Source organism: Ovis canadensis, chromosome 2 (genome assembly GCF_042477335.2).
Source record: "Ovis canadensis isolate MfBH-ARS-UI-01 breed Bighorn chromosome 2, ARS-UI_OviCan_v2, whole genome shotgun sequence".
Lineage (NCBI taxonomy): Eukaryota > Metazoa > Chordata > Mammalia > Artiodactyla > Bovidae > Ovis > Ovis canadensis.
The window spans coordinates 66,787,619-66,801,089 of NC_091246.1; the positions used below are offsets into that span (position 1 = coordinate 66,787,619).

The 13,471-nt window shown below is 37.6% G+C and overlaps 1 protein-coding gene and 1 long non-coding RNA gene across 8 annotated transcripts in view; one reads left to right on the top strand and one right to left on the bottom strand.

Moving 5' to 3' along the window:
- LOC138432647 (uncharacterized) overlaps positions 1-13,471 on the top strand; it is a 77,915-nt gene that overhangs the window by 49,767 nt on the left and 14,677 nt on the right. The gene's annotated exons all lie outside the window — the stretch shown is intronic.
- SMC5 (structural maintenance of chromosomes 5) overlaps positions 7,987-13,471 on the bottom strand; it is a 104,871-nt gene continuing 99,386 nt past the window's right edge. For all 6 annotated transcript variants that reach the window (XM_069574099.1, XM_069574098.1, XM_069574097.1 and 3 more), the window contains 5 exons: positions 13,270-13,374; positions 12,957-13,076; positions 11,597-11,776; positions 11,422-11,517; positions 7,987-10,393 (listed from right to left, as the gene is read on the bottom strand). In XM_069574099.1, the coding sequence (XP_069430200.1) occupies positions 10,250-10,393; positions 11,422-11,517; positions 11,597-11,776; positions 12,957-13,076; positions 13,270-13,374 (645 nt within the window). In that variant the 3' untranslated portion in view covers positions 7,987-10,249. The remainder of the gene's footprint in view (positions 10,394-11,421; positions 11,518-11,596; positions 11,777-12,956; positions 13,077-13,269; positions 13,375-13,471) is intronic.

Sequence of the window (13,471 nt, forward strand, 5' to 3'; positions counted from 1 at the left end):
ATCTTTCAGTGTTGTATCTTTTTGCCTTTTCATATTGTTCGTAGAGTTCTCAAGGCAAGAATACTGGTTTGCCATTCTCTTCTCCAGTGGACCACATCTTGTCAAGCCCTGACTAGCAGGGATATCTGCTTCAGCTTCCACATAGCTGGATGACATGCCCGGTGCCCTAGTTGTCCCACTGCTGGTCCTCATTAAGTGTGTAAACCTTTACCAGCCATTCATTGGATGTTGGTCATTGTGCTGTCCTGGTGCTGAGGCAGAAGCCCTGCAGGGGTCGTTGGGAAGGGGGTCTGGGTAAGGCTGGAGTTGATGGTGGATGATGCCCAGGAGCAGAGGGTGCCCCAGCTTTTCCACTGCCATTGCCCACCCTGAGGTCAATCTGCTTGCCCAGGAGTGGAGGGCAGCCTGCGGTTATCCAGGTCATTAAGAACTTCTTTGTACAGTTAGTTCCAGAAAAACATCTATTTCTGCTTTATTGACTATGCCAAAGCCTTTGACTGTGTGGATCACAATAAACTGTGGAAAATTCTGAAAGAGATGGGAATACCAGACCACCTGACCTTCCTCGTAAGAAACCTGTATGCAGCTCAGGAAGCAACAGTTAGAACTGGACATGGAACAACAGACTGGTTCCAAATAGGAAAAGGAGTACGTCAAGGCTGTATATTGTCACCCTGCTTATTTAACTTATATGCAGAATACATCATGAGAAACGCTGGACTGGAAGAAACACAAGCTGGAATCAAGATTGCTGGGAGAAATAACAATAACCTCAGATATGCAAATGACACCACCCTTATGGCAGAAAGTGAAGAGGAACTAAAAAGCCTCTTGATGAAAGTTAAAGAGGAAAGCAAAAAAGTTGGCTTAAATCTCAACATTCAGAAAACTAAGATCATGGCATCTGGTCCCATCACTTCATGGGAAATAGATGGGGAAACAGTAGAAACAGTGGCAGACTTTATTTTTTGGGGCTCCAAAATCACTGCAGATGGTGACTGCAGCCATGAAATTAAAAGACGCTTACTCCTTGGAAGAATAGTTCTGACCAACCTAGATAGTATATTCAAAAGCAGAGACATTACTTTGCCGACTAAGGTCCATCTAGTCAAGGCTATGGTTTCCCCTGTGGTCATGTATGGATGTGAGAGTTGGACTGTGAAGGCTGAGCGCCGAAGAATTGATGCTTTTGAACTGTGGTGTTGGAGAAGACTCTTGAGAGTCCCTTGGACTGCAAAGAGATCCAACCAGTCCATTCTGAAGATCAACCCTGGGATTTCTCTGGAAGGAATGATGCTAAAGCTGAAGCTCCAGTACTTTGGACACCTCATGCGAAGAGTTGACTCATTGGAAAAGACTCTGATGCTGGGAGGGATTGGGGGCAGGAGAAGGGGACGACAGAGGATGAGATGGCTGGATGGCATCACGGACTCGATGGACGTGAGTCTGAGTGAACTCTGGGAGATGGTGATGGACAGGGAGGCCTGGCGTGCTGTGATTCATGGGCTCGCAAAGAGTCGGACACGACTGAGCGACTGAACTCTGTGTATTCTTGCCACTGCCTGTTAATCTCTTCTGCTTCTGTTAGGTCCTTGCTGTCTTTTTCTTTATTGTGCTCATCTTTTCATGAAATGTTCCCTGGGTATCTCTAGTGTTTTTGAAGAGATCTCTAGTTTTGCCCATTCTATTGTTTTCCTCTATTTCTTTGCACTGATCACTGAGGAAGGCTTTTTTACCTCTCCTTGCTATTCTTTGGAACTCTACATTCAGATGGATATATCTTTCCCTTTCTCCTTTGCCTTTCACTTCTCTTCTTTTCTTGGGTATTTGTAAGGACTCCTCAATCACTTTGCCTTGTATTTCTTTTCTTTGGGATAATTTTGTTCAGCACTTCCTGAATATTATGAACCTCTATCTATAGTTCTTTAGGCACTCTATCAGATCTAATCCCTTGAATCTGCCACTTCCACTGTATAATCATAAGGGATTTGACTTAGGTCATACCCAAATGGCCTAGTGGTTTTCCCTACTTTCTTTAATTTGAGCCTGAAATTTTCAATAAGGAGCTGATGATCTGAGCCACCCACAGCCAGCTCCAGGTCTTGTTTTTTGCTGACTGTATAGAGCTACTCCATCTTTGGGTGCAAAGAATAGAAACAGCCTGATTTCGGTATTGACCGTCTGGTGATGTCCATGTGTAGAGTCGTCTCTTGCGTTGTTGGAAGAGGGTGTTATCTATGACCGGTGCGTTCTCTTAGCAAAACTGTTAGCCTTTGCCCTGCTTTACTTTGTACTCCATGGCCAAACTTGCCTGTTAATCCAGGTATCTCTTGACTTATCACTTTTGCACTCCTGTCCCCTATGATGAAAAGGACATCTTTTTTTTGGGGGGGGGGATTCTATTTAGATAGTTGCTTTTAGTAGTCTCTTAATGTCTTTTGTGTTTCTGAGATGTTGGTAATAACCTATTTTAATTTCAGAATTCTACTGATTTGGACCCTTTTCTGTTTATTCTTGATAAGTCTGGCTAAAACTGTATCTTCTTTGGAAAAAATGTCTATTCAGATCCTTCATCCACTTTTAAATAGGCAGACTTATTTTTTCATATTAAGCTATATGAGTTCTTTATATACTTTGAATGTTAATCCTTTATCAGATATATTATTTGCAGATATTTTCTCCCATTCATTAGGTTGCCTTTTCATTTTGTTACTGGTTTCCTTTCCTGTGCAGAAGCTTTTTAGTTTGTTGTCCAATCTGCTTACTTTTCCAATGTCATTTCTTAAAGAGATTGCCCCTTCCCTGCTGTATATTCTTAACTCTTTTGTCATAAATTAACTGATCACATACGTGTAGGTTTATTTCTGGGCTCTCATTTCTGTTCCACTGACCTGTGTAATTGTTTCTATGCCGATAAAGTTATATACACACACACACACACAATAATTCTGTAATGTTAAGTGGACCCTTACAACATTGGTTTGATCTGCATGGATTTACTTATACCTGAAATTTTCACTGAATACATACTGCAGTACTACACAATCATTGAATCCTTGGGTATGGTACTGCAAATATGGAGGGCTGGCTGTTACATTATACACACAGATGACTGTGAGGAAGGTTGGTTCCCTTCAGTTTAGCTCAGTTCAGTTGCTCAGTCGTATCCGACTCTTTGCGAGCCCATGAATCACAGCACACCAGGCCTCCCTGTCCATCACCAACTCCCGGAGTTCACTCAGACTCACGTCCATTGAGTCAGTGATGCCATCCAGCCATCTCACCCTCGGTCGTCCCCTTCTCCTCCTGCCCCCAATCCCTCCCAGCAACAGAGTCTTTTCCAATGAGTCAACTCTTCGCATGAGGTGTCCAAAGTACTGGAGCTTCAGCTTTAGCATCATTCCTTCCAAGGAAATCCCAGGGTTGATCTCCTTCAGAATGGACTGGTTGGATCTCCTTGCAGTCAAAGGGACCCTCAAGTCTTCTCCAACACCACAGTTCAAAAGCAGCAATTTTTCGGCGCTCAGCCTTCTTCACAGTCCAACTCTCTCATCCACACATGACCACTGGAAAAACCATAGCCTTGACTAGATGGACCTTAGTCAGCAGGGTAATGTCTCTGCTCTTATTGAAGGGCCACCTGTAGTTTGAAATGAGGGTGTGTGATGCTCCAGCTTTCTCAAGAATGCTTTGGCTATTCAGTGTCTCTTTTGGTTCTGTATGAATTTTGCAATTGTTGCTTCTACTTCTGTGAAAAATGCCATTGGAATTTTGTTAGGAATTGCACTGAATTAGATTGCTTTGGGTAGTTTGGACATTTTAACAAAATCTTCCCATTAACAGAGAGTTATCTTTTTATTCAATTTCTTTCACTAATATCTTGTACTTTTCAATATACAGGCCTTTCACCTCCTTGGTTAATTCATTTCTAAGTATTTTATTCTTTTTTATATAACTGCAAGATTGTTTTTATTATTAGCATATAAAAATGCAACATTTTTTGCATTGATCCTGTATCCTGAAACATTTCTGAATTCATTTATTGTAAGTTTTTTTCTAGGGTCTTAAGGGCTTTCTGTATCATATCTTCTATAACTAGTGACAGTTTTAATTTTTTCTTGCCAATTTGGATGTGCCTTTTATTCGTTTTTCTTGGTTAATTCCTCATTAGGGCTTTCAGTACTCTGTTGAATGTAAGTGGTGAAAGTAGGCATCCTTGTCTTGTTCCTGCTGTTCAGAGGAAAAGCTGTCAGCATTATACTGTTAAATATGATGTTAGTTCTGGGACTGTCATATATGGCCTTTGTTATGTTGAGGTATGTTACTTCTGTCCCTACTTTTGAGTGTTTTATTATGAATTGATGTTGAAGTCTAGATGTCAGATATTTTCTTGCATCTAATGAGATGCATATGATTTATATTCTTCATTTTGTTAATTCTTGTATCCCTGGAATAAATCCCACTTGATCTTGGTGTATGTGTGGCCCGCTTATTAGTATATTGTTGAATTTGGATTGCTAATATTTAGGTGAGGATTTTTACATTTGTGTTAACTAGGGATACTGGCCTGAAGATTTCTTGTGGCATCTTTGTCTGGTTTTGGTATCAGGATAATGCTGGCCCTGTAGACTGAGTTTGGAAGAGTTTCCTTTTTTTTTTTTTTTTAAATTTTGGAAGAGTTTGAAAAGGTTGGGTGTTAATTCTCCTTAGAATGTTTGGTTGAATTCACCAATGAAGCCACTTAATTCTGAACTTTGTCTGTTGGGGAGTTTCTGATTACCAAATACAGTCTCATTGCCAGTAATCAGTCTGTTCAGATTTTTCACAACTGACTTGATAGGCTGTTATGTCTCTAGGAATTTGTCCATTTCTTCTAGATCATCTAATCTCTTGGCATATTATTCATATTGGTCTTTTATGATTCTTAGTATTTCTGTGGTACCAACTATAAAATATCTTCTTTCATTTCTGATTTTATTTATGAGTCCTCCTTTTTTTTCTTGCCTCAGGATGCTGTTTCCTTACCTAGTTTAGGCAAGCTTTGAGCCATTTATCTTCAAATAATTTCTCTGCCCATTTCTGTCTTCTTTCTGGGAGCTCTAAAATGTGAATGTTAGCCTTATTTGATAAGTTTCCCATAAAACCCTTACCCTATCTTTTTTTCATTTTTTTTCCCTCTTGCTGCTCTGATTGGGTGAATTTCACTGCCTTGTCTTCGACTTGGTGATTAATTCTACTTAGTCTCCTGCTGAACTTTTCAATTTCATAGTGTACTTTTCATATTCAGTTCAATTATTATTTTTCAGCTCTGTGATTTATATTTGATACTTTGTCTTCCAACTCTTCACTGAAAGTTTCACTGTATTCATTTATTCTACTCGTTTGGTGAGCATCTTCATAATCATTTCTTTGAACATAAATTACTCATCTCCATTTTATTGTTTGCCTCTGCCCCAACCCCTGGAGCTTTTATCTTATTATTTATCTTATTGTTTATTCCTCTCTCTCTCCATTTCTTGACTCCCTGTGTTGGTTTCTTGCAGTAGATAAAACAATGACCTCTCTCAGTCTAAAAAGAATGGCTTTTTGTGGATGAAACTTATTCAACCCTGCCCTAGCCTCTTGTTCTCTCAAACTTTGGTGATTGTTCACACAGCCTATCATATTGTTAACAGCTCCTAGTAGTTGAGGGTGTGCCTAGGGAGGTTCTCATTACCTAGATTCAGGCTGATTAGAAGTCAGATCCTCAGGCAGCAACTTTTAAGAGTATGGACATGTATGCAGTCCTATGGGACTGCAAATGTAAACCTTGTTGGCCACCAGAATCAGGAAATTTGGAGGTGTGCCTGGGTGGCAGTCAAAAAAGCTGTGCCTCCAGACACATGTATAAGCTCTTTTCTGGGAAATACCAGCCATCTGGAGCAAGGCAGGAGTGCCAGGGTGGCATCTGTAGCCTATATGCCCTGAGAATAACTTTGGAGGCCTCAAAGTGTATGCCAGACCTGAAGCCTGCTTCTCAGGTCATAGCTCCAGGACAGATAGAAGCTACATCACAGAAAGACTAGGGTGAGAGGTTACTTCAGTCTGCTCTCTGTGGCCATGCTCTGCCTAGAACCATCTCTATGATAATCACAGTCCTGTGGGACCCAGGAATGTAAGCCCCCCCCGGCCATCACAGCCAGGCATCCCCCGCTAGGCAGAAGCTGCAAAGAGTAAGGACTGGGTGGGAAAACGAGGATACCAAACATGTAAAGCTCCCCTCTGGGAGGCACTGGCACTCTAGAGCATGGCAAAGGGAGAGCCTGAAGATAGTACCTCTCTCCCAGACTTCTGCAAAATATTCAGACAGCCCCAGATGAGTGATTAATCGGAAGACTGTCCCTCAGGCTGCAGACATTATTTTTAATAGGCCCTCATTCTTCATAAAGACTGAGCTCCTGGGTCCAGTGCCTCTTGCTGTGCTCTGCAGATGGCAGCTTTTTAAGAACTTTTTCTCCATTCACTACTGTTCCATGGGACCCGTTGTCATAAGCCCCATGGTTACCAGAACCAGGGAGTGTGGAGGTGCCCACTGGCAGCAGCCACAAAAATCAGAACACAGATTTTTCTGGTGACACTGATTGTTATAGTCCCAAGGGTCCAGGAACATAAGCTCTCCTGGCCTCCAGAGCTAGGTGGTCCAGAGGTGTCCTCTGGGCAGTAGCCAGCAAAACCAGGGCATCAGATGTGAACCCTCTTGTCCAGGAGATACTTGTACTCTGGGGCATGGGCATGAAAACAGCACTTGCCTGTTCTCTGTCCCCACCAACTAACTCTTACACGTGTATGTCAGAGTAGATGCTTTTTCTCAGGCAGACTGATGCTTCAGTTTAAGCAGGTGAGCCTCCTTCACTTTATGTCTGGGTGTGATCTGTTGCTTCTGAGCTGGGCCCTGGGCAGGAGAGAGTCTGAGAAGACTGAGAGTCTAGCCTCTGAAGAATCACTACAGTTTGGGTCTCAGGACACAAGCCTCAATGGTTATCAAAATCAGATGGGGGCTTCTCTTCCAGGTGCAAGTCTTAAAAGTTGGAGCGCCTGATGTGGGGTTCAAACTCCTCATTTCTCATCAAGAAGCTCTGGGTTTTCAGTTCTCTTCCAATTTGGGACCCACTGGGGGTGGCGGTTATGGTGAGTTTGTTCCAGCCTCTCCTACCTGCTTGCTTGATGTGTGATTGTCACTCAGCCAGTGATGAGGAATTTTCTATTATATAACTGTAGACACAGTTTGTCTGTGGTAAAAGGTAAGTTCAGGATCTTCAGGATGGGGTTTGACATCTTGAACTGGAATCACCACCCTGAACTAAGTTTCTTGACAGTGTAGGCTGTATTTTTTATTCTTCAAAATATACATCATTGTGTTTTGCCAGTGATATATATTAGTGGCTTAGGGATGATACTTTAGATGAGGGCAGCGGAGGGAGATACATAGAAGTCTTGAAGGCTGTGACAACTGGATTTTTATGACTGTGATGAAAGCCTACCAAGTCTTTTCTCTGAAAACAGTCAGCAAACCACAGGGTGACTCTCTGGATCACGGCAGAGATGCCTCCTTGTCTCCACTATTCACCCTCTCCCTTTTGAGTAACACAGTGGCTCAAATTTAACTAAGTACACAGCCATATAGGTAAAGATGCCATATTCAAGGCTCTCTTCAGGCCATCTAAGGTTTCAACCTAAAAATATTTATACTTACCTTGTAATTGGTTTCTTTAGATGATTTAAATACCTTTTTGTCCTGGAATTTATGGCTTTATTTAGACTAAGATCGCCTTGCAGCGAGACAAGGGACTAAACTTTCTAACCTTTTGAACATAGACTTCCAAACAGTATTCTGTAAATGGTAGGCATTCAATAGACTTTTTAGCAAATCTGAAAACCAAAATGACTCTTACAAAGATTCAAAGTATATAAAAAACAGTGCTCATTTAAAAAGACATACACTAAAAGAACATGAAAATACAGCATTTATTACCAACAAAGTAGCATTTCCCACAAAGAGTTTTTTTCCAGTTATACCTGCAGATACATACTAGCAGGACAAAATTACACCTTTTTTTTTTTGGCCATGCTGCACAGCTTGCAGGATCTTAGTTCCCTGACCAGGGACTGAACCTGGGCCCTTGACAGTGAAAGCACAAAGTCCTAACCACTGGACCACCAGGAATTCCCCCAAATTACATTTTTTTAGACACTAAAGATTCATACTCCAAAGAAAATAAACACACGTCCAAAAGATAATTAGAAAGCAGCAAGAAATCTTTCCTTTTAATGCAAAAACCTTAGGCAAATCAATTAAGATTTTGTCATTACAAATAATCGCTTGTCACCTTTTAGGGTTTTAAATATTTTATTCATCAAACAAGACTATTATATGAAGTTTTTACAATTTTTAATTAAAATCAACTTTTTCAGAAAATATGTGAAGTTTCAAGTGGCTGAGTTATTGTGCAGAACTTACTATTTTATTAATGTTAAAATACATAATTTATTCTTCGAAGCTCAACTTTCAGTGTAAAACCAAGTATTTGTCCACTAGAGATAAAAATGCTTATAAACAAGGTTTGGAATAATTACTGGCATATGTAAACTGAAAAAAATCTTCAAACTTTTCTCACATTGATGATCATTTTGTAGAAATAAGATGACTGGCACTTAGACAATAAATGAACTACACCAAGCACATATTAGTAAAGGTACTTTGATGGAAAACAAAGTATTTAACAACAAAACATTTGGTAACATTCATTTACTAACATGTTACCAGCATTTTCAATGTTTACATGAGTTGTTTGCACTAGTAAAAATGTTATTTTAAAATATTTTCATAGTATATGCATTAGACTTAATTTAAGAGGGGAAGGTTCTTTTAAAATTTTTATAAAGAAAAAAATAGCTTTTTAAAGAGAAAATGTCCAAATAAGAGGATGAAGACTTTCATTACTTTTTGACTTAACAAGAATATAAATTTCAGTAGCTATTTAAGAACATATAAAACCCAAACTGAATGCAATCTTTCAATTTAGTCAAGCTACCAAGTCAAAAAAATAATTGTCATTACCTCTACAGATCCAATCCACTGTTTAAAGATATGTCCTTGCTCCAGTTCTTTATTTTACAAGATTTTAAAGAATAGAATGTTTTGGCACTGTTAATTAGTATAACTCAGAGATAAACAAATGATTTTCTAATCTGATTCTTCCATGCTCCAAGAACAGTTTAAATTAGATTTTCTAAGATACTGGGGTAGGATCAACACTATAAATTAAAAGGACCTACATAAGCTTAAGGTCTAAAAATATTATGGTTTTAAACAAATCAATGCTTTTGCTCACTCTACGTAACACTGAGAAATTTTAAATATAAATTGCAGAAACCAGTATAAGAAATGTTAAGAAAAACTTTACTAAAAATAATTATAAAAATGCTGTAGAAATTTAAGATGTAAAAATTGACTTTAAATTAAGAAAACAAAAATGATTAACCCTAAAAAGACCCACCCACATTTTATAGGGTTATTCTTTAAAAATTCTTGCCACTTTATTCTCTGTCAATCTTTTGGTTGCATTCTGCATCATCTAGTGGCCATCTTGTGGCATTTCAAAGAAGTCCTGCTCCCAGTACTTCTCCCTCCTTTGAGATACCAATACAATTACAGTATCAAGTTTCATAAAACTTTTTTTTTAAAGGTCCCTAAAATCCCATTTCCTAGTGGAGATAAGGTAATCTTTTTAATAGGAAGAAATGAATAGATTTGTCATAAATTATTACTATACATTAGACATTTCCATACCAAATTTTAAAAATTATAACACTGGGAGAAACTAGGACTTAAGCTGTAGAGTCATCTTTAGACTCTAAAAGTAGTTAAAATTACTTTGCAAGTAAAGCTCAGGGTTCCCATATCAACTAAACTTCTTGTAACTGATAATCCCTTCCACTGTAGTTCTGATTTGAGTAGCAAATACTGTAAAAGTGGGGACCCAGTCACTTATTGTCAGAGTGCTAAGGACACAATATTTAAATTTTACTACCAGATGATGTTCCACAGAAAGAAGTTATTATGGTCTCTCTTCATCAACCCATTTGTATCTAATAGCAGGTTTCAAAAGTAACTGATCCTTTAGTCTTAATGAATCTAACTTTTATTCAGTTGAGCCACACTTACATATAGGATTTAACAGAAAAGTCCCAAAGTTCCTGCCCTTCACTTTCATTGAGAAGGCTGAGTGAATGTAATACGGCGCCGCCGCCTTTGGAAAGCCTTTAAATTCCATCTGTTTGGTTCCAGCATATGAGGACCATTGTAAACAAACAATACTGTCATCTTTTCAGAATAAGGAAGATTTTGAAGGAGCTGTGAAGTGTTAAAACAAACTGTCATAGAATGCTATATATTAAGCACAACTTTCTGAACTTGCATGTGTAGAGTCAAATATATTTTATTTGTAAAATTAATGAAACTCTTAATGAAGTTCTCAACTCAACATACACCCTGCCAGATGGTGATTTTTATTTGAATTACCATATCTGAAACCTGGCCTAAGGATTCGTCAACATATCTTGGGAGCCCTCTATATTCACAGGCCAATGGGATCACACTGCTTCCTAGGCTGACCCTGGAAAAGTATATCCTCCAGAACTTTCCTAGGATAATTTCACTCTTTTATCCACAAAACACCTTTCAAGCAACTTCTATAGTCCAGGTACTGTAGTAGATTGGTAGCCTGAAAAGTGTATTAACAGGGTAGTTTGATTTATAGGCCAACTAACAGATCTAGCTATTCCACACAGTATCTGCTGGAATAAGAAAAGATTATACTATTTGATAAAAACTGAATTTAAGATAGGATCTCCAATGAAATTTCTTTTAAAAAATCTGGTTACATTAATAAAAACATCTTTGATTGCTATATAGCAGTTTCATAATTGACCCATAGCACAAGAGGTAACAAAAGAAAATTTCCCATTGTAATGGTTCTGTAAAGGTAAGTCTGTTTTTTATGTGAACAGATGATTTTGAGGATACTTAGGATTTCCTCTGAGCCAGGACAGAGCAAAACAGGCCTTTCTGAGGAAATGAGGAGGACCAGTGCTTTCTGGCATTTTTCAGTGCTAAGAGAGGAAATTCCCTAGAGGAAGAATAAATGCCAAAAAAGCAGAGGAACTCTCAGCTCTAGAACATAATGCTATGCCTACTACTTTCTTCCTCTAATGATAAGGTTTCTGATTAAGTATGTTATTGGAACTTGTCCCCCTTTACTATAATCTATTTTGGGACTGTTCCTCCTCTTATTTACACATACTGGGCCAAAATCTGCTACATGTTTTAGCCATAAGGGACTTCCAAGTAACGTGAGTATTTTTAGATTCCTTATTACCTACCTTTGGTGTAATAAAGAAATACTGAGATGTGTTTTCTTTACAAGCAGTATTTACAACCATTTCAAACACTCTTCGTTCATTAATTGGGTCCATTCCCTAAAGAAAGACAATAATAATGATTAGATTTAAATCTATTACAAGATACAGTGAAACCCAATAAAATAACAACCAATACCTGATTGATTTCATCAACTACTCGAAATGGACATCTATTAAGCTCCTGAAGTGCCATCAAGTATAACATAGTAGAAACACTTCTTTCACCTCCACTTTGATGATGAGGAGTTAATTCATGCAGTTGAGTACTACTGCGAAATTTAACTCTAATTCGAATTCCATATTTATCATAGTCTTCCTACAAAACATTTAAAAAGTTGATGAAAGGTGAGAGTTTTCTCTGGCAATTTTATACTGTTTTTTGAAAATAAATTGAAGTTCTTTACTCTTATAAATTGACTTATTCATGATATCAGTTTTATCTAAATAGATCTTTGGAGACCTCTAGAGCTTGTAGAGAGCAAGTGGTTCTAATATTGTTTCAGTTTATTTATAACATAGTCAATAAAAAGTACCTGCTTTATAGAATGGTTCTGAAGATTAAAGAAGACAAACCTAGAAATGCTTGGCACAGTTTCTGGCACAAAGGAAATATATTATAAATTACAAGTTATTACAATACATTTCTTCCTTCTAGCAAGCCCAGAATATGTAGATGACAATTCTCTTGGCAGGTCTAATATTTTACTAAAACTTACAGTTACATGATGTTTGCAATCCTTATGTTTCATAATAAACAGATAAAGGAGTAATGGGACAAAATTCCTAAGGAGAAATAAAGGCACTACCTTGCTTCACATTTCTTCCTCCTTAAAAGAAATGCTTTATTAGGGAAAATTTTCAACATTTACAAAATTAGAACTCCCAAATAAGCTCAATCAACTGGTCTCAACTGTGATCCATACATGACCAATTTTGCTTCGTCTATAGTTCCACCCACTCCTCTTTCCCAATTATTCTGAAGGACATCCTTGTTCATCTCTTCATATAGTTCTTAATGGAAATCTTATTTTACCCACAATTGCAATGCATGAAACGTATATAGTTCAAGAAATCAGTACCAAATTTTTAAAGTATTTTTGTTCTTATGAACTCAAATTCTTGATCAAAAGGAAACCACTGATACTATTCTATATTTCAGTTATGTTTGCCAATTTGTATATGACTCTTCAAACTTGAGGAGTAGTGATTTCAAAAAGCAATGCATTTGTTCATCACAACTGAATAACCATTACTTAGACTGGATATGGAAAGAGTCTGTAAGGTATTAGTGGCTAATCTCAGATGTCACCAAGAACATCCTCAAAACAACAAGTGACCCTGATGGAATCCTATATACGGTCTCTTCTTTCGTTTGGACATTTTTTTTTTTGTAAGAACAATTTTCAGATATAACTTTAGAGTAAATAAACAATTTAAATATACTTTTAGCATACAATTAAAATTCTTGTCAGGAAACATATCAAATGCAATTTTACCTCATTTTCTGTATGGAGGTCAACTTCACCAGCACACTGCATAGAACTAAAAAAATAGCTAAATTTTTCATTAATTTTTTCTACCAGCTCTTTTAAAGGATTAAGCCACCTTTCTTTTACCTGTAAGTAAAAGCAATATAAAAATACAAAGTAAAAGAAGTGTTATTACATTGATATAAAACTTTATATAAAAAAATTATATCAATCTAGTCCTGAGAACATACATTTTTTTCTTAGAAATGTTATCATTTCACTTTGCATTATTCTACATTCCCATATTATTAATGCACATGAGAAAAAGTTGAATAATTACCTGTGAAATGTTTTCTCTATATTTATCCAGTTCAACTTTCTTTATCTTTAGTTCCTCAGTTAATTGCTCTATTTCTTCTTCTCTTTTCGTGTATTCCTCAACAACCTGGCAGAAAAAAAATCTTTAAGAATAATCTGCCAAAGGATAAAGGTACAAAAAATTTTGCATCAATTAAAACATTAATTGAAAATGCTACTGTTTG